General features: G+C 36.1%; 1 protein-coding gene across 1 annotated transcript; it reads left to right on the top strand.

The window, feature by feature from the left end:
* Positions 1–1726: 1726 nt before the first annotated feature.
* Positions 1727–27329, top strand: LOC136846263 (neuronal growth regulator 1-like). Its single transcript, XM_067117072.1, has 4 exons — positions 1727–1817; positions 24087–24181; positions 24867–25074; positions 27058–27329. Exons 1-4 carry the CDS (start codon positions 1727–1729, stop codon positions 27231–27233), a joined length of 570 nt encoding a protein of 189 aa, XP_066973173.1. The 3' UTR covers positions 27234–27329.
* Positions 27330–27574: the final 245 nt, after the last annotated feature.

The raw sequence follows: 27574 nt of genomic DNA on the forward strand, positions 1-27574 counted from the left end.
CGCTTCACAATGATTGGTTGAATGTGCCATGTCCGAATAACATCATTATATTTTAAATAAGTATTTGGTATCCAGAGGAAAAGAGACTTGACAAAAAGCGCAGGCAAAACTTAATGCCTCTGCAAAAACAATGCTACCAACGAGAATAAATTTAGATTTTTGGAATTTTTATATCAGAAACAATTTTTAAAAGGCGGACAAAAATAAGATGAAAAAATGCTTAAGCAAAGACAATCTTACAACTCAAAATAAATCTCGGAATTTTGAAAATGTTTCTTTATATCAGAAAAAAAAACATTTTATAAAAACACGCACACAAATATAATCTGGACAAATGCTTCAGTAAAGGCGAAACTAGAAATGAGAATCAATTTAGAACTTTGGAATTTTTGTTTATATCAGAACAAAATATTTTATAAAATTAACCACAGAAAAAACTTAATATGAAAAATGTTTAATCAAAGACAAAGCCACAACTAAGTATCAATTTCGAATTTTGGAAATGTTTCTTTATAAAAAAATATATAAGAAAATAAACAGAAAAAAATTAAACTGAAAAATGAGTCAGCAAGGACAAAGCCACAACCGAGAATCAATTACGGAAAAATCCAGCGAGTGTTTCTCCACCAGCTTCCAGAAACACTACCATTTGGGCTTCCCTTTGTGGTGCTGAAACAGAAGGGACACTCGACGAGATTTTGGGGTTGTCTGGCGGTGTACAGCAGTGCTAACTCTCACGTAGCCTTATCTTGACAAAAATCATGTATTATTTGTCGATAATTGGTATAGCTCTCCAGCCCTCTTTCAGTATCTTTATTCCAGGACGACAGGAGCCTGTGGTATCGTAAAAAGACGACGAAAAAGCATTCCAAGCGTCGCTCCTATTGTCCGCAGGGGTGAAGTAACACACAAGCAAACAAATCATACCCTTGCTGTTCACTGGAGGGACAAGGGGGAAGTTTCCCTCCTCACATCTATTCACAATCCTCTCATGATCCTCAGCCAGAATGTTGATCCTCATACTCGTGGAAGAATATCCAAACCTGAATGTGTCATTGGTTATAACACTAATGCGCGTTTGACAGACAAGTCGGATGCAATGGTATCATCTATTGATTGTGCTCGTAAGACACTAAAATGGTACAAGAAACTTTTTTTTTCATATGTTAGATATCACAATGTTGGATGCACAAATACTGTATACACTCAAGACCCGTAGAAAATGTACACTGCCAGATTTCATAACTGAAGTGATACGCCAGCTGTTAGAAGATAATGGTGTTGAACGCCCCTCACCTGGTCGTCGCTCTCTGCTGGAGATCCAGCCAGACTTTCTGCACGTAATTTCATTGGGACGATGCCAGTGCCACCAGGTGCCAAAAACAGAGAGTACAAAGGGCTTGCTATGTCTGCCGATATACAAATCGTCGACCACAGCAGAGAAAAGACACTCGCTTCCACTGCCGTGAATCGTTCCACTATGTCTGGAACCATGTTTTGAAGAATATCATACTCTCAGAAATTTGTAAAAGTGTTAGAGAAAAAAAAGAAAATGTAGTCTGCAAGTTGTATTACTGGATAAAAATAAAATAAATTTGTTTCTAATTTCAATTTTGTAAGAGAAATTGTTCGTATTAGTGGAAAAAATGGTGGATTAGGGAACCTATAAGGGGAGGTATGGAGGGTCAAAAAAAAAAAAAAGAAAAGAAAAAAGAAAAACGCGAAAATGGACAACACCACCACGAGGATTATGTCTCAGCAGCCAGGTGTGGGATACGCCCCTGATGCAAACTTCCGGTTTTGGACCTTTAAACGTGGTTTGTGTGCATTTTAAATACTATTTTCTTTCTTTTGCGACCATTTCGCATTGATTAAGCCAAAGAAATAATTTTCTGATTCTTTGCAACCGGGGGGAGAAAACTTTGTGTGCAAGTATGTAACCTCTTACGGGTTAATTTTGTTAGCTTATCGGACCACCATGGAACTTTGTGTTTTGTTGGATGGTGTTTTGAGTTTGGTATTGCTTTATCAGCAGTATTTTTAATGAAATCAATAAGAAATTTATTAGCTTCACTTTTAAATATTCAAATGGTGGGATATTTCTAGTGTGCATTTCATATCGCTCCCAATCTGCTTTATAAATGTTATAGTGAGGGACATGTTTTGCAGGATTATTTTGTAATAGGGAAATTAATATTGGGTGTGCAAGTCATCAACTGTATTCCAATCTAATCTGTCAAGTAAGTATAGCTTAGTTTTACCAGACCACTGAGCTGATTAACAGCTCTCCTAGGGCTGGTCCGAAGGATTAGACTTATTTTTTACGTGGCTAAGAACCAATTGGTTACTTAGCAACGGGACCTACAGCTTATTGTGGAATCCGAACCACATTATAGCGAGAAATGAATTTCTATCACCAGAAATAAATTCCTCTAACTCTTCATCAGCCGGCGGCGGGAATCGAACTCCGGCCCATCGAATGACGGTCTGAAGCTCAACCAACTCGGCCAACAAAGGGCTCATCTAATCTGTCAACTATACTTGTTGTACATAGAGTTAAGTCTACCGAGGAAAATGCCCCATGTGTTTTTGGAAAATATGCGCTAATTTCGTCATCATTTTGCAGCATATGTCGTTTAAATCTATGAACTCTTCTATTTTACTCCCTGTTGTATTTGAATTTATACTATTACAGTCCCACAGTGGGTTGTGAGCATTAAAATCACCTACTATTAATGTAGGTTCCCTGGTATTGTTAAGTAAATCTTTAAGTCTATCAGTGCCGTAATTTTTATTAGGTTGGTTGTATAAATTATAAATGATCTAATCATCGTTTTTATTCGCATTTTATTTGATATTTGCAAGTCAGTAAAGTTTACAGGTACTCTGTCATAACGTGCTTTGTTATGTACATATATAGCAGTACCTAAATTTCCTTCTTCCTCTCTAGATGTAGATGCTATGGTATATTTACACATTGTTGATATTGTTTTGTTGACATGTAAACATAATGTCATTGGTTCATATTCCCTTGGTAATCATTTTATTCTCCCAAATGTAATCTGGTCTGTAGACCATTTACGTTCCATTGTATAATATAATTATATAAAATAATACGTTAGTGTGGTATTTTCTTTTTGTGGATCATCAATTTGCATTTTTTTAAATATTTTATTTAAGACATTATTTGTTTTTCTTTTTAAGATATTAGGTGTCTAATGCACATACAGTCCTTTCCGTGAGTGTCTAAACTAGTAGTTTCTTTATTTCTGTATCTTATAAAATTTTGTATAGTGTTTTTACACTGTCTTTTGTTATACTTTTGATTTTGTTGCACAGTTCAATGAAACATTCATCACATCCACATGTTTTTCCATGTGTCGTTTTTTCGTTTACTCTTGCTGCACCAATTATTGGTGATGGAGTAATCTCTTCTCCCATCACATAATCATTCTTGTCAATGGTTTGCTCCTCTACTATTTCTTTGATGTTCTGGGTACCTGCTTCCATTGGTTTTATTATTATTTTAGTAGAAAAAGGAATATTATCATTTTTTGATTTATGTTCTTTCTTCGGGTCTCCCGTCTTTTGTTTAATTGATGTATCTCTAAAAATAGTCGGTTTTTTGTTGGCCTTGGGTGGAGTTCTCTCCAAAGGCCTCTTTTTTCTTTAGCTCCTAATTCATCATAACTGTCTTCTAATATTTCTGTGGTACTTGTATTATCTTCTTGTGCTTCCATTTCTCTTAATATTTCAAATGAATTTGAACAAATATTTGTATAACTTTCTTGGTTTTTTGCTGTGTTAGTTTCTTCTCGCAACGTAGTTATTTTCCCTTGGGATTTGTGTATCATGATTTTGTTACTCTCACCTATTTCCATTTTTGTTTCAATGTCTGATTTTATTATAGTAGAAAACGTTCATTTCCTAGCGGGATCGTGCATTCCTCTAACTTTCAAATCCAACTTGGCCTCTTTTATAGGCATTCCTGTCCTTCCCTGAGGTAATTTTAATTCTGTATTGTATATATAATATAGTACATACACTCTTTAGATCTTGCATGGTGATTCTGTCAACAGTTCACGCATTTCGGTTCACCACACCTCCACTGTGCGTTATGTTTGTCAGATCTACAGTACGCACATATAGATGTATTACAGCAATTTTTTCTTGTATGTCCATATATACTACAGTTTTGGCACTGTAGTGGTTTTGGAATTTGGTTTGAATTTTTAAGGGTAATTCATGGTCTTAAAATTTATCTTTGCTATTTTCAGTGTTTTTCCATTACTTCATCAACTGGCTATGTTGTCTATTTCGCAATCTTGTACATAACTGTACCTTTTCTTAAGGGAACCCAGCAATATATTCTTTTCTATTGGTTCTTCATCATTATCAGGGAGTACTATGGTACCCTGTACATTGTTCATATTGTCATGTTTTTTTTATATGTACCTTTATATTACCAATATTTTTTATAGTTAAGTAGTTTTCTGATTGATTTTTTGCTGTGGTTTCTATCAAACACATTTGATCTTTTATTTGTCTGAATGACATTTCAGTAGTTGAGTGTCGATTCAACAGGAAGTTTCCTAATTTCAATGCTGATATTTTCTTCTCTGTTTCTAAGGTCAGGAATCTGGACCAACTTCCACTCCCAAAGAGAGAGTCGAAGTGAGTCAAGGTTGGGTTAAGATATTTACTTTTTTTTTTGGTTTGCTTTGTACTGGAGCATAGGATTCCAGTGTAATTACATTAGGATTTTTATTTGACTTTTCCAGAGAAAAGTTGTCAGAGGAAGTTCCAGCGGTTGTCAACTGTGCCGAGTCACTACCATTAAAGGGCCCAGGGGTACTTAAATCCTTATGGTTACTATTCATGAAGATTGGAGAAAAAAAAATTAAATTAAAAAACATATAAAACAAATAAAAGATAAAACCTGAAAACCTTAAGAAGACATCATCAGCCTTTCGTGGAGTTCATTCTTCCACCATTGGCACAAGTGAGAACCTACTCCCAAATGTCCGCTCCCTACCCTACCCCACAAGGGGATGGCACAATATGATTAGAGTGGTCCAAGTGTAAGCCAAACCTGCTTGCCAGGACAGAGAGTATTACAAGAATGCAATCGTCCCCACCTTAATCATGTTATGGGGAAACCAGATAGAATGCCGAGAGTCCTATCCCCAGAACCAGACCCCCCTGGAATCCGTGGTCCAGCCTTAAAGAATAGTTCCGCCTCTGAGCTATCAATCTGATAACTCTTAGGTCCGAACATTATCGGGCAGCTGATGGTCCTACCACAATTCCCATTACTTAGCTTCGGATATAAACCCAGTCCCAGGTATGATATCTTTTCCTATTTAACAGGTCCAAAACATTTTATGAAAAGTGGAAAATTCCATCAAAAATTAATCCAAACAAATATATAATCATATATGACACACTTGGACTCAAAGCTGGGAACAAATTCCTGGGGTTCAAGAGCCCCCTCACCACATCAAGGTGGTCCCCCCATCGAGGGGGGGGGGATTTCACGTATGAATGCCACAGCCGAGGAGGTGCGGTTTCATAGTCGATGGACGGGGCAACGGGGCTGGGTGGGGGGAGGGAATCCGTGAGCAGAATTTTGGAATTTTAAAAAGAGAGAAAAATATTCATCTTTGCAAATGATATTTCGGATATTCCGCAGGTCTCATAGTTTTGACATGTCCTGTAGATTCTCAGGAAAGTAATAAGATAGATATATCACGAACATTCACGAACATACATGTTAAAGTAAAAGTTAAAAATAGATGAAGAAAAAAAAAAATACAAATTATCCACTGGAGCTGATAATGATTCCGTGAGGTCTAACGCTTCCCAATGTGGGAGGTGGTGGAGACATTCCCGGGATCAAAGTTAAAAAGCTGCATCATTTTCTATATATATATATATATATATATATATATATATATATATATATATATATATATATATATATATATATATATATATATATATATCACACATTACCACAGGTGAAAAATAAGAAACGGGGTGTAGGTCTGACCGGTTTCGACTTTATTTCCAAGCCATTGACGAAGGACTGATACAGAGTGTGAGAAGTCACAAATATATATACTACAAGAACAGTACTGACGAACATACACAACCGTTAGAGGCTCCATATCCCTATTCAGGCCGGTGTCGAGGTAGGAGTGTCCTTTAAAACTCATTTGGCTAAAAATCACAATAGACTCTCAGGGGACATTGCTGATAAACAGACCATACCCCACCTCAGATCCACACCTGACAGGTGTCATGGAGGCGGAGTTTGGAAACTCATTAACATTACTACCCTCGTACTGTGTTTACAAATATGATAATCCTATTTTCATATATCTCTACTGCCTACCTTAAAGTTTAAACAATTTACAAATTTCTTTTGATATTAAAGGATCAAGTTTATACATCCCTTGACTGATATTCATATTATGGTTGTAACTTTCTTTTATGAAGCTAGATTCAATGATGTTCCTTTCCAGTGCATTATTAGAATATACAATCCTTTTGCCTCTTCCCAGTTGATAGCATGATTGTTCTCACTAACATGTACAAATATACCACTGTTCCCTTGTGCATATCTCACACATTTCTTATGTTGTTCAATTCTTTTTCCAGTGCTTTCCCGGTTTGGCCAATATAAAAGTTGTCACAAGACTTACACGGAATTTTATATACACACTCTTTAATATTGTCTGGGGAGTTCTTGATAAGTACATTTTTCATTGTTGTATTGTTCTTAAATGCGACATTAACACCAAAATTCTTAAGAAGATGAGGGATATCTTTCATACTATTATTATAAGGCAGAACAAGCAAATTTTTTGTGTTGTAAGGTTCTTTCTGGTTTTGATACATAGTCTTTTTGCCGCTTCAAATGCACTGTTTAATACACTATCAGGATATTTCAATTTTTGCCTGCAATCCTAATCTTATCTATTTCATCATCAATATATTCAGGGCTACATACCCGTAATGCTCTTAAAAACATAGATGAAAACACTGACTTTTTAACCTTATTGCTTTGTCCAGAATAGAAATGCACATAGGAAGAAATATTAGTGGGTTTTCTATACACACTATATTTAAACCCACTACTATTTCTTCGTATGAGGACATCCAGAAACGGTAAGCACCCATCATTTTCCATTTCCATCGTGAATTTAATTGATGGTACTAATTGATTTAACTTAGCAAAAAAGTTTTTTACATCTTGGTTCCCTGGCCATACACAAATTATGTCGTCAACATACCTAAACCATGTTACATTACGTGGGATTATGTTGTTTAATATCTTCTTTTCAAAATATTCCATATATAAGTTACTTAACACTGGGGATAGAGGGTTTCCCATTGCCATACCAAAATTTTGTGAGTAAAATTTACCATTAAATTTAAATTTACAATCTTTTACACATAATTTAATCAGTTCAATTAAAGTACTTTTAGAAAATGGGATATCCAGCTGTGTGTTCTCTAACAATTCAGATAAAAACGCCATCAGATCATCTATTGGCACCTTTGTGAATAGTGATACAACATCAAAACTTACAAGCCTGGATTCACTATTAATCTCTACACTATTTAGTTTATTTATCAGGTCCACATTATTCTTGATATTTGCATTTGAGATGGTACCTACTAATGGGTTGAGAATATCTACTAAGTACTTCGCTAGCTTGTATGATGCGGAACCAACTGAACTAATAATTGGCCTGGCAGGAAAGTTTGCTTTGTGAGTTTTTATTATTGTACCATACATGTATGGTAGCGATGGGGAGGTCACACACAACTTCTTTATAAGGCTTTCGTTACCTTTTAACAGGTTTTTCACTTTCTTATTGAAACCACTATTCACATTGTCTATCGGGTTCTTATTTAATTCTTTATATGTGTTATCATCGCCTAAAAGATTTTGCATTTTTTCTATATATCCACTTTTATTTAAAATTACAAGGGCCCCTGATTTATCTGCTTTTGTCATGTGTATATTTTTATCTTTTTTCAGTTCATTAATAGCCACCATAAATCTTTTGGGGACGTTTGTGGTGTCTGATTTTTTCATACTTCCATAAATCACTCCCTTAACCATGTTCACTTCTTCATTCGTTAAATCACTATATTTTTCCAAATTACACAGTCCTTTAGTTATTTCCACACTGTTCCTTCCGCCAGGAGATAAAGCAAAGTTTAAACCGTAGCCTAAGGCACTAGTTACATTTCTATCCAGCTGTTTGTTTGATAAGTTGACGACACATTCATGATTGGCGTTGTTGGTCCAAGGGCTTCTTTCAATCAACAGTTTCATTTTATTATCGTGTTTCCGTTTCAGTTTCCGATACACTTGATTCCTCATCTTCACATGACAATATTCACGGAGGAATCTCTCCAATCTGGTGGTACTGAGGCTTCAAAATGTCGTCTTTTCCTCGTGAGATCTTCAAAATTCTTTTTGGTTTCCAATGTTTTGATGTTGATATGTTTTTCCAATATGGCACGTTGTATTTCACCGAAGGGTTGGTCTTCTAATTTCAGCAAGGAATTGGTTATGAACGATCTTGGTATCACTTGTTCATCCCGACATTCACGTAAAAACCGCAGGTGTTCCTTGTTGGTATGAGCTTGAGTGAGGGCGTCGGCAAATTCTCTGACGGCATATTCCAAGATGGGGAAAAGAACACAGAAAGATCGGAAGGAGCGCGTGGTATCCATTGATGATTATTATCACTTTTGTACGTGATTCATTTATCACATTACCACAGGTGAAAAATAAGAAACAGGGTGTAGGTCCTGACAGGTTTCGACTTTATTTCCAAGCCATTGACGAAGGACTGATACGGAGTGTGAGAAGTCACAAATATATACTACACAAGAACAGTACTGACGAACATACACAACCGTTAGAGGCTCCATATCCCTATTCAGGCCGGTGTCGAGGTAGGGGTGTCCTTTAAAACTCATTTGGCTAAAAATCACAATAGACTCTCAGGGGACATTGCTGATAAACAGACCATACCCACCTCAGATCCACACCTGACAGGTGTCATGGAGGCGGAGTTTGGAAACTCATTAACATTACTACCCTCGTACTGTGTTTACAAATATGATAATCCTATTTTCATATATCTCTACTGCCTACCTTAAAGTTTAAACAATTTACAAATTTCTTTTGATATTAAAGGATCAAGTTTATACATCCCTTGACTGATATTTATATTATGGTTGTAACTTTCTTTTATGAAGCTAGATTCAATGATGTTCCTTTCCAGTGCATTATTAGAATATACAATCCTTTTGCCTCTTCCCAGTTGATAGCATGATTGTTCTCACTAACATGTACAAATATACCACTGTTCCCTTGTGCATATCTCACACATTTCTTATGTTGTTCAATTCTTTTTCCAGTGCTTTCCCGGTTTGGCCAATATAAAAGTTGTCACAAGACTTACACGGAATTTTATATACACACCCTTTAATATTGTCTGGGAGTTCTTGATAAGTACATTTTTCATTGTTGTATTGTTCTTAAATGCGACATTAACACCAAAATTCTTAAGAAGATGATGAGGATATCTTTCATACTATTATTATAAGGCAGAACAAGCAAATTTTTTTGTGTTGTAAGGTTCTTTCTGGTTTTGATACATAGTCTTTTTGCCGCTTCAAATGCACTGTTTAATACACTATCAGGATATTTCAATTTTTTGCCTGCAATCCTAATCTTATCTATTTCATCATCAATATATTCAGGGCTACATACCCGTAATGCTCTTAAAAACATAGATGAAACACTGACTTTTTAACCTTATTGCTTTGTCCAGAATAGAAATGCACATAGGAAGAAATATTAGTGGGTTTTCTATACACACTATATTTAAACCCACTACTATTTCTTCGTATGAGGACATCCAGAAACGGTAAGCACCCATCATTTTCCATTTCCATCGTGAATTTAATTGATGGTACTAATTGATTTAACTTAGCAAAAAGTTTTTACATCTTGGTTCCCTGGCCATACACAAATTATGTCGTCAACATACCTAAACCATGTTACATTACGTGGGATTATGTTGTTTAATATCTTCTTTTCAAAAATTCCATATATAAGTTACTTAACACTGGGGATAGAGGGTTTTCCATTGCCATACCAAAATTTTGTGAGTAAAATTTACCATTAAATTCAAATTTACAATCTTTTACACATAATTTAATCAGTTCAATTAAAGTACTTTTAGAAAATGGGATATCCAGCTGTGTGTTCTCTAACAATTCAGATAAAAACGCCATCAGATCATCTATTGGCACCTTTGTGAATAGTGATACAACATCAAAACTTACAAGCCTGGATTCACTATTAATCTCTACACTATTTAGTTTATTTATCAGGTCCACATTATTCTTGATATTTGCATTTGAGATGGTACCTACTAATGGGTTGAGAATATCTACTAAGTACTTCGCTTTAAGCTTGTATGATGCGGAACCAACTGAACTAATAATTGGCCTGGCAGGAAAGTTTGCTTTGTGAGTTTTTATTGTACCATACATGTATGGTAGCGATGGGGAGGTCACACACAACTTCTTTATAAGGCTTTCGTTACCTTTTAACAGGTTTTTCACTTTCTTATTGAAACCACTATTCACATTGTCTATCGGGTTCTTATTTAATTCTTTATATGTGTTATCATCACCTAAAAGATTTTGCATTTTTCTATATATCCACTTTTATTTAAAATTACAAGGGCCCCTGATTTATCTGCTTTTGTCATGTGTATATTTTTATCTTTTTCAGTTCATTAATAGCCACCATAAATCTTTTGGGGACGTTTGTGGTGTCTGATTTTTCATACTTCCATAAATCACTCCCTTAACCATGTTCACTTCTTCATTCGTTAAATCACTATATTTTTCCAAATTACACAGTCCTTTAGTTATTTCCACACTGTTCCTTCCGCCAGGAGATAAAGCAAAGTTTAAACCGTAGCCTAAGGCACTAGTTACATTTCTATCCAGCTGTTTGTTTGATAAGTTGACGACACATTCATGATTGGCGTTGTTGGTCCAAGGGCTTCTTTCAATCAACAGCAATGTCCCCTGAGAGTCTATTGTGATTTTTAGCCAAATGAGTTTTAAAGGACACTCCTACCTCGACACCGGCCTGAATGGAGCCTCTAACGGTTGTGTATGTTCGTCAGTACTGTTCTTGTAGTATATATATTTGTGACTTCTCACACTCTGTATCAGTCCTTCGTCAATGGCTTGGAAATAAAGTCGAAACCTGTCAGGACCTACACCCCGTTTCTTATTTTTCACCTGTGGTAATGTGTGATAAATGAATCACGTACAAAAGTGATAATAATCATCAATGGATACCACGCGCTCCTTCCGATCTTTCTGTGTTCTTTTCCCCATCTTGGAATATGCCGTCAGAGAATTTGCCGACGCCCTCACTCAAGCTCATACCAACAAGGAACACCTGCGGTTTTTACGTGAATGTCGGGATGAACAAGTGATACCAAGATCGTTCATAACCAATTCCTTGCTGAAATTAGAAGACCAACCCTTCGGTGAAATACAACGTGCCATATTGGAAAAACATATCAACATCAAAACATTGGAAACCAAAAAGAATTTTGAAGATCTCACGAGGAAAAAGACGACATTTTGAAGCCTCAATACCACCAGATTGGAGAGATTCCCTCCGTGAATATTGTCATGTGAAGATGAGGAATCAAGTGTATCGGAAACTGAAACGGAAACACGATAATAAAATGAAACTGTTGATTGAAAGAAGCCCTTGGACCAACAACGCCAATCATGAATGTGTCGTCAACTTATCAAACAAACAGCTGGATAGAAATGTAACTAGTGCCTTAGGCTACGGTTTAAACTTTGCTTTATCTCCTGGCGGAAGGAACAGTGTGGAAATAACTAAAGGACTGTGTAATTTGGAAAAATATAGTGATTTAACGAATGAAGAAGTGAACATGGTTAAGGGAGTGATTTATGGAAGTATGAAAAATCAGACACCACAAACGTCCCCAAAAGATTTATGGTGGCTATTAATGAACTGAAAAAGATAAAAATATACACATGACAAAAGCAGATAAATCAGGGGCCCTTGTAATTTTAAATAAAAGTGGATATATAGAAAAATGCAAAATCTTTTAGGTGATGATAACACATATAAAGAATTAAATAAGAACCCGATAGACAATGTGAATAGTGGTTTCAATAAGAAAGTGAAAAACCTGTTAAAGGTAACGAAAGCCTTATAAAGAAGTTGTGTGTGACCTCCCCATCGCTACCATACATGTATGGTACAATAAAAACTCACAAAGCAAACTTTCCTGCCAGGCCAATTATTAGTTCAGTTGGTTCCGCATCATACAAGCTGGGAAGTACTTAGTAGATATTCTCAACCCATTAGTAGGTACCATCTCAAATGCAAATATCAAGAATAATGTGGACCTGATAAATAAACTAAATAGTGTAGAGATTAATAGTGAATCCAGGCTTGTAAGTTTTGATGTTGTATCACTATTCACAAAGGTGCCAATAGATGATCTGATGGCGTTTTTATCTGAATTGTTAGAGAACACACAGCTGGATATCCCATTTTCTAAAAGTACTTTAATTGAACTGATTAAATTATGTGTAAAAGATTGTAAATTTGAATTTAATGGTAAATTTTACTCACAAAATTTTGGTATGGCAATGGGAAACCCTCTATCCCCAGTGTTACGTAACTTATATATGGAATTTTTGAAAAGAAGATATTAAACAACATAATCCCACGTAATGTAACATGGTTTAGGTATGTTGACGACATAATTTGTGTATGGCCAGGGAACCAAGATGTAAAAAACTTTTTGCTAAGTTAAATCAATTAGTACCATCAATTAAATTCACGATGGAAATGGAAAATGATGGGTGCTTACCGTTTCTGGATGTCCTCATACGAAGAAATAGTAGTGGGTTTAAATATAGTGTGTATAGAAAACCCACTAATATTTCTTCCTATGTGCATTTCTATTCTGGACAAAGCAATAAGGTTAAAAAAGTCAGTGTTTTCATCTATGTTTTTAAGAGCATTACGGGTATGTAGCCCTGAATATATTGATGATGAAATAGATAAGATTAGGATTGCAGGCAAAAAATTGAAATATCCTGATAGTGTATTAAACAGTGCATTTGAAGCGGCAAAAAAAGACTATGTATCAAAACCAGAAAGAACCTTACAACACAAAAAATTTGCTTGTTCTGCCTTATAATAATAGTATGAAAGATATCCCTCATCTTCTTAAGAATTTTGGTGTTAATGTCGCATTTAAGAACAATACAACAATGAAAAATGTACTTATCAAGAACTCCCCAGACAATATTAAAGTGTGTATATAAAATTCCGTGTAAGTCTTGTGACAACTTTTATATTGGCCAAACCGGGAAAGCACTGGAAAAAGAATTGAACAACATAAGAAGTGTGTGAGATATGCACAGGGAACAGTGGTATATTTGTACATGTTAGTGAGAACAATCATGCTATCAACTGGGAAGGGCAAAAAGGATTGTATATTCTAATAATGCACTGAAAGGAACATCATTGAATCTAGCTTCATAAAAGAAAGTTACAACCATAATATGAATATCAGTCAAGGGATGTATAAACTTGATCCTTTAATATCAAAAGAAATTTGTAAATTGTTTAAACTTTAAGGTAGGCAGTAGAGATATATGAAAATAGGATTATCATATTTGTAAACACAGTACGAGGGTAGTAATGTTAATGAGTTTCCAAACTCCGCCTCCATGACACCTGTCAGGTGTGGATCTGAGGTGGGGTATGGTCTGTTTATCAGCAATGTCCCCTGAGAGTCTATTGTGATTTTTAGCCAAATGAGTTTTAAGGACACTCCTACCTCGACACCGGCCTGAATAGGGATATGGAGCCTCTAACGGTTGTGTATGTTCGTCAGTACTGTTCTTGTAGTATATATATTTGTGACTTCTCACACTCTGTATCAGTCCTTCGTCAATGGCTTGAAATAAAGTCGAAACCGGTCAGGACCTACACCCCGTTTCTTATTTTTCACCTGTGGTAATGTGTGATAAATGAATCACGTACAAAAGTGATAATAATCATATATATATATGTATATATATATATATATATATATATATATATATATATATATATATATATATATATATATATATATATATATAAGAGCCTGTGAATAGCGATGTGTGAGAATCGAACCAGCGTTACCATATTCACAAGGAGGTCACGTTGCCGACCTGGCTACGGAAGGATAAAAGTCTATCGCCTCTCGTACATACATATACCTGTCGTTTTCAGATATATTTTGTTAGAGCTGGAATAGACCCATCCTCACCATCGTAGCCAAGTGGGCAATTGTTTTTATTGCTTTTTGGGCTGAAATATATATGTAGAATTCGAGAAGTTAAGAGGGCATTGTGGCTATTAGAATTACATATGTGTCTGGTAAAAGTGACCAGTAGATTCTACATATATATTTCAGCCCAAAAAGCAATAAAAACGATTGCCCACTTGGCTACGATGGTGAGGATGGGTCTATTCCAGCTCTAACAAAATATATCTGAAAACGACAGGTATATGTATGTACGAGAGGCGATAGACTTTTATCCTTCTCGTAGCCAGGTCGGCAACGTGACCTCCTTGTGAATATGGTAACGCGGGTTCGATTCTCGCGACCGCTATTCACAGGCTCTTCAATTTCTTCCGTCTGGATATTTTCGGCTTCGTAGTTACAAGCATATCCAAAAAAGCGCGAAGAATTCGAGAAGTTACGAGGGCATTGTGGCTATTAGAATTACATATGTGTCTGGTAAAAGTGACCAGTAGATTCTACATATATATACATATACAGGGTGTTTCGAAATTAGAGGCCCCCCCCTCTACAGCATAAACTAAAATTGATATGGACAAAAACAAAAGTAATTCAGAACAGTTATTTATTCAAGTTTTTCTCTGAGTATTTAATATTTTGTGTGGCCTCCATCTGTCTGTACCACAGACTGCATTCTTGAGGGGTATGATTTCAGCAAATCACAAAAAAGCTGAGACTTAAACTCCATTTTCCTGAGCACTTCAGTCACCTCTCTTCGCAGGTCGTCGAGGCTTGGTATACCATCAAAGTTCACTGTGCGTGCTTCAACAAGATCCTTTAAGATACTACCAATGTTTTCACACACATTAAAGTCAGGGAAGCTACCTGGAAATTCACTTGACGAGGAGAAATCGATACCACTGTTTTGAAGTAGCTCCTGTGTCTGAAGAGCCTTGAAACATGGTGCCTTATCATGCAAAAATGTGGCTTCTTCAACAGATAACACATTTTCAGGATCTTTGAGGAAAGGAAATACTCCACCTGTAAGAACAGTTTATCTGAAGTATTCGCCACTCCATGACTGTCCTTTTTCTTTGTTGATCCACATTAACCATTTGGCTGTGAAACAGAAAAATTCCCAAACATTCAGGAAATCTCACAACTTGGCGATAGCGCACGTCATCGCTGATACCATTCAACTTTGCAACCCAAATGATGTCATTTTTATGATTTGGCTTCCTGACTGTGTAAATGAAGAATTCATCTGATGCAGCAACATGGAGAAAGTCAGCCTCATCCCAATCTTTAAGAAATGGACCACAAAACCATGCACAGTCTTCTCTCTGTTGCTGAGTGATGTTGGGCTTGCTGATAACATGAAATAGCGTGATACCAGATTTTTTCAACTCACGATATACAGCACTATAACTTCTCTTCTTTCCCCTTTTTGTTTCTAGTCCAAGTGCCAATTTACGTAAAGACTTTCTTGGTCTACCCACTGCCTCAGCTATGATGTCTTTTGACTCCTGAGAAAGGACTTCAGGCCATCCAAGATTTTAACTCTTTTCGTGATGACAGTCACATGGATTTTTGTTCCAGTTTCTTTTGACAAAGGATTCATCTCTTTTAGTGTATTTAGCTATCCAGGAACGTGAAATGAAGGATGCACCAACATCCCTGGCCTCTCTGAAGGTTATAGCCCGGATTCGGTCAATCCATCTGATTTCCTCCGAGTCGTTAGCCATGGCTGTATCTAACTCCATCACTCAGTCTGAAAATACAAGAAATGTAAAATGAAAAATAGCTTAATAGAAACTTAAAATAATGTACTTGGAGATAGGCTATAACAGAAAACTTCATAACTTTCCATTTGTTCTGTGGAGGCAGGGCGCCTCTAATTTTGAAACACATGATAATATATATATATATATATATATATATATATATATATATATATATATATATATATATATATATATATATATATATATTTATATTTATATATAAAATAAATCATTGCATAATTGTTCATGGATATATTTGTTCTCTGATTTTGTTAAAACTGGGCTGCTTTGTGTAGTGAATTCAGGAAATACAGGTAGGGGCTCCATAGACTTTAATCCTCTGTATATTGCAATTTAATTCCTGCAAATGGACTCGAAATTCGCAGAAAACACGTGGGTCTTGTGGTTCAATTATCTTCTGTAGTTTATTCTAATCTGCTAGTTTGCGCTGTGCACTGGAATGGATTATGAAATTTAGGACAAAGGCCAAGCACTGGGATCTACGAGGTCATTCAGCGCTGAAAAGGAAATGGAGATTAAAAGGTTTGAGAGGTGTAACAGGAGGAAACCCTTTTGCAGTTGCACTATGAATCAATTGTCAGCGGAGGGTGGAAAGTAAGATGGAGCTAGGGGTCGAAGGGGCGCTGCAAAGAACCTTAAGTAATACCTACTGTTCAGTATAGTGCACCGCGTTAGGTGCGCTGACGGCCGGAGTGTCATTCCCGTAGGGTATTGTAGACATAATGAAAGGTGTATCAAAATTAGAAACCCATTTATCTTTTCTTTTGTTCATTTCGAGTGTTTTCATTTTTTTATTTATAATAATAATAATAATAATAATAATAATAATAATAATAATAATAATAATAATAATAATAATAATAATAACTAGGAAGGAGACCCTCTTGTACACGTTTTCTGAAAAAAATTATTGCTGTATCAACAGAGGTTATTTTTGATATTATATTTTCTGTCTTTCTAATGATTCATTTTTCTTCATGTAGGGGAAAGATCACTTAATACTCGTAATACAAGCAGTAAACTTTGTCAGTTACTGGGTCAATCATATTTTCGTAGAATATCTACGTATTTATTTTCGTTCATCATTAAGCGTAGCAATTTGCATATCATTAATATCTTTTCCAGACGTCCTAAAGTTTCCGGTTGCCGGGATTTTTATATTATACTCATATAAGTTGCTAAAACTGGGTAAATTATATCTTTTAAAAAGACAGCATTATACAAAAACAACTTTATTACTTCACACTCATATCTTCTAGAAACTGGCGAGAATGTAATTACCACTCATCTTTGTATTTAAGGAGTAAAAGCAAGCAAGCAACCAAAACAATTGCTCTGCTATCACAGACTCAAACAGTAACTGAAAAGTCATGCATGCTCCGCAGACTTTCCTGTAATTCTGAACTGGCAAAGGACAGTGACCATCCTGGCATACTGGATGTGCTAGGGTCAACATAGCCCTGTTAGTTTTACAAGGACTTCACAGTCTTGTGGTCCCAGGTTCAAGCCCAGCTCATAGCTTGATACTGTAGATTTCACTGTCAACATGACTTTACCAGCCAATGTAAACTGGCCCATAGGTATACCTGCTTAGTCAACAGCAGCCTTTGCCTGGTTCTTGCTGGTCCTAACTTGGAAAGAAACAGGACTGGGGCGCTGGTTCTTCTCACCATACCTTGGAAAGAGAGGGGACTTGGGTGCTGTTCATATTTGTAAATGGTCTCTAAGACTTTGTGCACCTTTGTAATGACCCGTTTCTTGCTACTGCTGCCCATGAGTGACTTTTAACCTCATGTTGGAGCTGACTTGGTAATTTCCACCATTTTTGGGTTTTGACCAATCAGCACATCCCATGGAATTTGCCAAGACTTGATTTCAACCTTTATACGAGGGAAGATTTTCTCAAAACTTGATGGAACTGCTAATTCAGAACAACTATCCTGCAGTTTGTTGCCATTCTTCCTCTCAAACTGAACTGTCAGCCATATCATCTTGTTTCACAACAGCTAGTGTTAGCATCCAACATAAACCAACTTTCGTACCATAACTGCATAACCAGCAAAGTGCAAAGATGTATTGCAAATAGGTGTTGGGAGGGAAGGGGGTAAAGCAAAATGATACTGAGAACTCCACAGGGCTAACAAAAATATCCACTCCAAGACTTCCAGTATCTATGGAAATTTGGTCTCTGGGAATCACTAAGAAATTAACAAATCTCAGACATAATGGGTTATGATAGATGTACTGACATGATGAGAATGAGGAGCATATTGCATAAACTGCCACTGAGATGTACGCCAGGAATTTCAGCTCACAGATCCAATACCAGGAGCAAATTTGTAGCCATTAATATATATATATATATATATATATATATATATATATATATATATATATATATATATATATATATATATATATATATATGTATGTAAGTATGTAATGTACATGCATACATATATATAATTTATATATATATATATATATATATATATATATATATATATATATATATATATATATATATATATATATATATATATATATACACATTATATATATACACACTACACACACACACACACACATATATATACTGTATATATATACATATAAATTCAGTACTCTCATACATACTTTCTAAAGTCTTATAGAATACTTAAAAGTATTATAACATTGGCTGATATCCTCAGGAGTTTGGAAATCCCAGGAACTTCACCCCCTTTTGATCGTATCAAAGTCTGGCAAACTAATTCAAGAGGACCTTCGATACCATCCACCAACATTCCCTTACCAGGAAAATTTTTTTTTATGTTACTGTAGCGCTCTGGGTTCTGTTATTATGGATCGCAGTTAATCCCTTAATTCCACAGGGGCTATATGTATACATGTATATGTATGTATGTATATGTATGTATGTATATATATACATATACAGTATATATATACATATACATGTATGTATAATATATATACAGGTTAACAAGCGGGTGCAGCTAGATGCCGAAGGAACACTGCAAACACCCTTTGGTAATAATGCCTACGTTGCACCAAGAGGGGCACTGCCAGCACTATTCCTCCCCACCCCCACCCCCCTCCACGGGATCATGATTCGCCTCGCCAAAGGCTCCCCCAACAACGTATTCAGGGGAGAGAGGCTGCAGAAGACACTGTCAGCAGATTATGAACCTCCAGAGTGGAAGGGTTTTGAGGAACCTTGACCCTTAAGGACTCGTGACCCAGGGAAGGTATCTTGACCTGACCTCTCACCACAAAAGAAATCTCTCTCTGTTTCTTTGAAACCAGGTAGGAGTAGGATGCCGCCTTTGAGAGATTGGGGTTGGGGGGTGGAAGGAGGATGAACGACTCTCATTGACTTTAAATTAGCGTAAATAACCCCACTGATGAAAAAAATAAGTAAAAGATGCCCCGAAGTTTCTTCGGCGCAATCAGGTTTTCTGAACAGCCGCTATACCGTATAATCAATGCCACCGAAAATAGATCAATCTTTTGGTGGTCTCGGTATAATGCTGTATATATGTTCTAAATGGGGTGTATATTATAAATTGTCCATTATAGATTGTAGACTTGTAAGAATTTCTCGGAGGGTCATCGTGTCGTTAGGAAAAGGGAAATTCTTTTTCTAATTAAGATTTTTGCTTAGTAGTTTATAATCTGTAGACCTGGTAACATGTTTTCTTCTTGTTTTCGTTGTAACAACCGGAGTTTTACCAGTAATAATTCTGAAAGTTATATATACAGATATACATATATATATATATATATATATATATATATATATGTATATATATATATATATATATATATATATATATATATATATATATATATATATATATATATATATATATATATATATATATATATATATATATATATATATATATATATATATATATATATATATATATATATATATATATAATGACCATAAAAACACTATATACACGTTGCATCCATAGATTGCGGATACTTCTTCTGTATCCCTTTTCACTGGGATACAGAAGAATTATTCGAAATATATGGTTGCAACGTGTACACATTGTATTAATGGGCCTTTTTTATCTTTATATATATATATATATATATATATATATATATTATTCATTTTGTTTTCCATATTTCATGGCTACAGTATTGCACAACAGTTCCAAGTATTGTGGGTGAAACTATAAGAAATATTTATTTCTTAGATGTCAAATGTTTCCGATACAAAATTAAGATGCCCTGTCAGGTGGCAACACTGAATATCTTATCACGTTGCGAAGTTTAAAAATATAAATAAAATTAATTTATATCATTGTTACTACAATGACCTTATGCATGTGTGCACTGTAGGCACTACTTGAGGTTCCTCGGCCCCTAGCTGAGACCCCTTTCATTCCTTTTACTGCACCTCCGTTCAGATCTCTTTCTTTATTCCTACTTTCCACCCTCTCCTAACACTTGATTCATAGTGCAACTGCAAAAGGTTTTCCTCCTGTTACACCTTTCAATAAGCCTTCTTTACTCTCAATTTCCCTTTCAGCGTTGAATGACCTCATAGGTCCTAGCGTTTGGCCTTTGGCCTGAATTCTATATTCTATTCTATTCTGTTAGAAGTCTACCAAGTATAAGAGCGCTGTTTTATGACCGAACAAGTCACTCACTCGAACACTTCTCGAATTTTGTAAGACCATATGCCAGCGATTTTTTTAAAAATAGAATTTTGGACAAAGGCCAAGCTCCGGGACCATTGAGGTCATTCAGCGCTGAAAGGGAAATTGACGGGAGAAAGGTTATAAAAGGTGTAACAGGAGGAAAACCTCGCAGTTGCAATATGAAACAACTGTTAGGAGAGGTTGGAAAGTAAGATGGAAATGAGAGAATATGAGCAGAGGTACAGAAAAGGAATCAAAGGGGTTGCAGCTAGAGACCGAAAGGACGCTGCAAAGAACCTTAAGTAATGCCTACAGTGCACAACATGAGGTGCACTGACGGCACTACCCTCCACGGGGCCAGGAGGAACTATCACAGACTATTTATTCTCCCAGGGATGATTCGAAGGACATGTCCGAGCCATCTCTGTCACCCTTCCATCATGATCTCATCTGCATGTGGAACTTCCATTAACTCCATTTCTAACTCCATCCTGCCACCTGACTCCTAATGTTCTTCTTAAAGCTTTACTCCCAAAATGACAAAATCTTTTAGATATAATTTTTTTCTCTTGTGAAATGGAGATGGCGCCAGACTAAACATTTGAATTATTTTCCCTATTTCTATTGTTCATACCTAGTCAAATACAATTACAATACAAAGGGAACTGTATTTTATAAATTTTAGCTAAAGTTTTCTGTCTAAATATGGGGTCCATCCATAATTCAGCGGTTTAACTGTGAATGTGGTAGTGATTATTGTCTGTGCTTTTCTTGGGAGCCATCCACTGCTAGGGAAAACGGCTCAAGGTTTTATACATGTATGAATGTATGTATGTATTTATTTATATGGAAATATCTATCTCTCTATCTATCTACCCATCTATCTATCTATCTATCTATCTATATGTGTGTGTATGTAATTGTAATAGCCACAATTACATACGCATCTAAAAAAAGTGACCAGTAGATTCTACATTATATATATATATATATATATATATATATATATATATATATATATATATATATATATATATATATATATATATATATATATATATATATATATATATAATTGAAATAACTCATCTAACTTTGCATAATCAATCCAGATGTCAGCCTTTTTCCTTCCTTTAAGAACCCCCTCGTTACCTATGGGCTTCAACAATATATTTCTTACAGCCAACGGCTTCAAGATTATTGCCAAGAGCTGGCCGGTAGATCCTTAGTTGTGGAAATGAGAACCAGAAGAAGGGTAAAGTAACCTCACTTGTTACATTTTCCAAAAATCCCCACCGGAGGAGATACTGTCATTAGATCTCTTAAAATGACTCCAGAAAATTGCTCGAAGCAGAGGCTCTTCAAACAACCGAGTTTTCTGTACAGCCACTACAGCATATAATTAATGCCACCGAAAATAGATCTAAGTTTCGGTGGTCTCGGTATAATGCTGCATGAACCCCGGCCCGGTGGTGGCCTCTCCTATATCGTTGTCAGAAGCACGATTATGGCTAACTTTAACCTTAAATAAAATAAAAACTACTGAGGAGGCTAGAGGGCTGCAATTTGGTATGTTTGATGATTGATGGGTGGATGATCAACATACCAATTTGCAGCCCTCTAGCCACAGTAGTTTTTAAGATCTGAGGGCGGACAGAAAAAGTGCAGACAGAAAAACAAGTGCGGACAGAATAAAGTGCGGACGGACAGACAAAACCGGCACAATAGTTTTCTTTTACAGAAAACTAAAAATTGTTGACAGACATTTGGAAACCCTGTCAAGAGAAATGCTGACAAAGTTTACAATATCACTCAACAGGACTAGCACTACAATCTATGTAAAATCACAATCAACCGGCATTTATTTTTTCCATAAATTTCCGAATAATCATCAAGCGGTTCCTGTCATGACATATATCAAAAACCCAGTCAAGGAATAAACAGTCATCAACGATTTCAGTAACACAAGTAGGGAGCAATTACTGTCAACAGAAATATTAAAACTAGATCAAGTGGCAATTACTACCAAAAGGGATTTCAGAAATGAAAATAAAAATAGAATAGAATAGAATACAGAATTTAGGCCAAAGGCAAAGCGCTAGGACCTACGAGGTCATTCAGCGATGGAACAGGAACTGACAATAAAAAGGTTTGAAAGGTGTAACAGGAGGGAAACCTCGCAGTTGCAATATGGAACAATTGTTAGGAGAGGGTGGAAAGGAAGATGGAAGAAAGAGAATATGAACGGAGGTACAATAAAAGCAATGAAAGGGGTTGCAGCTATGGACAGAAGGGACGCTGCAAAGAACCTTAAGTAATGCCTACAGTGCACCGCATGAGGTACACTGGCGGCACTGTCTCCCTATGAGGGGAAAATAAAAGTAAGTTGCACCCACGAGTAGCTCAAAAGCTAAATAGTCAATTACTACGATAAAAAATAGGAGACAAACCAATGAAAACTTGAAATTCCCATTCCGGCACCACCCCAAGGTGACAAATTCTATGTTAGTATTCTGGAAAGGCCAGTGTATCCAGAAAACGTGACATGATCCCCTTTCCCACGAGGTAAGTTAGTCATAGAAAATGTCTTAGGAGTGTTATTGTGAAATAAATTGCCAAAAAGTGCCCTAAATTTGATCAAATTTTTTATCTGAAAAGTTTACTAGTTTGAAATTTCCAGTTTTACTTTAGACACAACAAATCAATGTCTGCCACCTCAGTGGCAAATTGTAGTTAGTGCATCTAGGTGACATTAGTAATGTTTCCACAGACAAAATTTTGTAGGAAAAACAGGGCTTTGTTGTAAATTTAATTCATATCATATGATTTTTCATATTTCTATATACTTGCAAAAAAGAATTTTTATCTAGTTGCTTGTCACAAGTCACTGAATCATCTGAACTTTCCTTGTTTTGTTTTACTTAAACCGTGGAGTACTTATGTAATAGCCATATGCGACACCACTCTTTAGTGTGCTAAAAAAAACACATCAGTAAAGTCAGAACAGCTTTAGCTACAAAATAGCAAAACGCTGCTAATCAGCCTAAACTGCTAGTAGCAAACAAACAATATCTCACACAACGGTACTTCCACTGTGGTAACTTGGTCATTGTCGTAGGTTGATAAGGGAATACTCTACTCTAAATCTGGTATATTTTGTAGCTATTCTATTTGAATCTTAACTAGTTCTTCTCCTTCTGCAGAATCTCACTATGGCCTGCCAATTCAAACTGTGACAGTCAATGTGGGACAAACGGCAAGACTGACCTGTTTTGTGCAAACACCTGGAGATTACAAGGTCAGTTTTCCAAACTTTCATCCATCTGAATAATCTTACAAGAATTCACATTTATGTTGTTGTGCTACTAGAAATTTTCTGTTCTGTTTATTGTGTTCTTGATATTACCACATCTAAATGGCCACTTCTTTTGTAGTCTATACACTTGTAGATTGGTACCGTTCTTTGCTATCTGAAATCTAGCTCACTAAATTCTTGCCAAGTTTTTGCATTATGTTGCATGCTGTAGTGAAGGGCTTCAGTTTACTGAAAAGTAGCGTTTTCTATATACTGGAGAAGGGGCTTCCCATTTACTGTAGAGAAGGCTTTCATTGTACTGTAGAATAGTTTTCCCCATTTTGCTGAAGAGAAGGGCATTCAACTTACTACAGAGTAGGGTTTTCTATATACTGGAGAGGGGGCTTTGCAGTTCCTAAAGAGTAGGGCTGCCCTTTTGCTGTAGAGAAGGCTTTCACGGTACTGTAGAGTAGTCTTTCTATTTGCTGTAGAATGGGGCTTTCCGATTCCTAATGATGAGGGCTGCCCATTTGCTGTAGAGAAGAGCATTCAATTTACAACAAAGTAGGGTTTTCTATACACTGCAGAGGGGGTTTTCCAGTTCCTGTGGAACAAAGGCTTCCATTTATCATTATCTTTATTCTTATTATTTTTACGTCTCATGCTACCTGCTCTTTCTCCCAACCAGGTGGCTTGGATGAAAAAAGTGACCAACATCGTCCTGTCGATGGGCGAAGCTGTGATCATCAGGGACCCCCGGATGTCCGTGCAGAGAGAGCAGAGGTCGACCTGGATCCTCACAATCACCAACGTCACTATCAAGGACCATGGATACTACACTTGCAACATAAACACTCTGCCCCCGACGTCCATCCACGGGTTCTTGAACGTCGTAGGTACGCGGGAAGCTAAGGGGGTTTAATCGCTTCCCTGAGTTGCTTAGTTTCCATGGACAGTAGACATTCTGGATTTCATACAGAGGTCCCTTCCTCATAACGACTGAATTCATTCAAGCAGCGCTGCTTGCTTAAGAGTTCTTTGTTATGTTAGCTCAAGAGAATGGTTTGATTACGAAAGCCTCATTTCCAGCCATGTTGCTCTGGTAAGGGAATGAATGGAGCTGAGAAAGCATGTTGTTATAATAAATAATAATAATAATAATAATAATAATAATAATAATAATAATAATAATAATAATAATAATACATGTTTCTATGATTTGTAAAGCTAGTTTAAGGGCATCATATGGTTGTACAGAGTAAAACAAAAAAGAACAGAATAAAGCAGCCAATGACAGGATTAGCAAGTAATGCTGACATTGAAAAAGGTGCATCTAAAGCATGTGCAATTAACTTTGAAATGCAATAATTGCATGAATATACTGCAGGGGTATTACCCAGTGAGATTATTACGAAATATAAAACAGGATCCTCGAAGCTGAAATGAGGGATCTATAACCATTACGTTAATATCAATTTGCAATGGAATATCGAACCCTAAATCCAAGCAACACTGATGAGAGTGCAGTGCTTACTCGAAGTTTCATTGTTATCGCTTCGTGCAAACTGTAACTAATCTCGCCTTCATTGTTATTGCGTGAGAGTTTGTTCATCGAAACGGAGATGGTGGAGATATTATAAGGCTAGTCCTATCTGCTACTACTACCACTAACACTACTGCTTTGCTTGAGTCTTCTTCTTCTGCCCAAAGGAGTTGATGGAATCTGGCGAGGTTCCAGAATCTGATCTTTTAAGTAGCCTATTTCCCAGTGTTCACCAGGATTTGGATTTACTCGTATAGCACGAAAAGATAATCTGAAAGGCGACTTTTCTTCTAACTATGAATTCCTCAGTACCAAATCCTCATGAAATAGAACAGAATATAGAATTTAGGCCGATGGCCAAGCGCTGGGACCTATGAGGTCATTCAGCGCTGAAACTGAAATTGACAGTAGTTTAAGAGAGGGGGGGAAATTAAGATGGAAGAAAGAGAATGCGAACGGAGGTACAGTAATAGGAATGAAAGGTACACTGACAAGAACCTGAAGTAATGACTACAGTACACCGCATGTTGTGCACTGATGGCACTACCCACTTGGGGTATAACTCCTAATTAGGATATAAGCTTTTGCTCTTGTAAACTAAGGGACACACAAAATCTGCGTTGATTTCGTATCTGTGCCCAGAACCTCGATTCGACGGGAAAACTGACACCATTGTTGAAAGCAGCTTAAAGCTCTCTTGAGGGATGAGTGCATGTGCTCACTGGCTCCCTGCTTCTAACCATAAAAGGCACAGGTTCGAACCCTGTCAGGTTAGGGAGACTTATTATAATATTAATTCACTTGAAGTGTGAGTTATACCAAGGTAGAATGCATTTGACACTAATGGATTATTTGTGAGTTAATATCTGACTGTATGTGTGTACATACATACATACATACATACATACATACATACACACACACATATATGTGTGTGTGTGTGTGTGTGTGTGTGTGTGGATACCTTGTCACTGTAAAGCCTTACATCCAAGTGCAAGAAATTTGCAGGTTCGTTTCCTGCTAACGGACATCATATATAGTTCCTTCAGATTTCTTGCACTTGGATCTAAGGCTTTGCAGTCACAAGCGCAAGAATTTGAGAAAATAAGAGGGCATTGTGGCTATTACAATTACTTATGTATCTGGTAAAAAATGACCAGTAGACTACAAACACACACAAATATATATATATATATATATATATATATATATATATATATATATATATATATATATATATATATATATATATATATATATATATATATATATATATAATATACATCGTATAATATATAATATATATACTGTACATATAGAAACATTGCCCTTCCAGAACCGCCAGTGTTGGACGACAAAGACGAGGAGCTGTGGGTGATGGAGGGAATGAAAGCAGTCCTCAGCTGCTCCGCCCACGGAACGCCAACCCCGTCCTACAAGTGGTTCAGAGAAGATTACGGTCGGATCAGGCTAAATTCCTCCACATACGGTGAGGTTATGTTGGATGTTTAGCTCTTTTCTTGATTTTTTTACTACCTTTTTTGTTTCTTTTGGTTTGTGCATAATTGCTGTTTATTTCTTCTCTGTTGATTTATTAAAATAATTGACCTTGTGTACATAATATATACATACACATATGCATATATATGTATATATTTTTTAAATATAATAAACATACATACAAACACAAACACACACGTATGTATATATATATATATATATATATATATATATATATATATATATATATATATATATATAAAGATAAAATCCACGAAATAAACGGAAACACTGGAGTGCTTCGAGGCCTTTCGATGCCAGGTCCTTTACGTGCTAAGTAAAGGATCTAGCGT

This window comes from Macrobrachium rosenbergii, chromosome 15, assembly GCF_040412425.1.
Source record: "Macrobrachium rosenbergii isolate ZJJX-2024 chromosome 15, ASM4041242v1, whole genome shotgun sequence".
Classification (NCBI taxonomy): domain Eukaryota; kingdom Metazoa; phylum Arthropoda; class Malacostraca; order Decapoda; family Palaemonidae; genus Macrobrachium; species Macrobrachium rosenbergii.

Bases quoted from the DNA above. Each gene is read 5' to 3' on its own strand.
- LOC136846263 (XM_067117072.1), top strand. From the start codon at position 1,727: ATGGACAACACCACCACGAGGATTATGTCTCAGCAGCCAGGTGTGGGA. The intron at 1,818-24,086 runs GTTTGTGTGCAT...CTCCTTCTGCAG, and splicing joins GTTTTGGACCTTTAAACGTG to AATCTCACTATGGCCTGCCA. The intron at 24,182-24,866 runs GTCAGTTTTCCA...TCTCCCAACCAG, and splicing joins AAACACCTGGAGATTACAAG to GTGGCTTGGATGAAAAAAGT.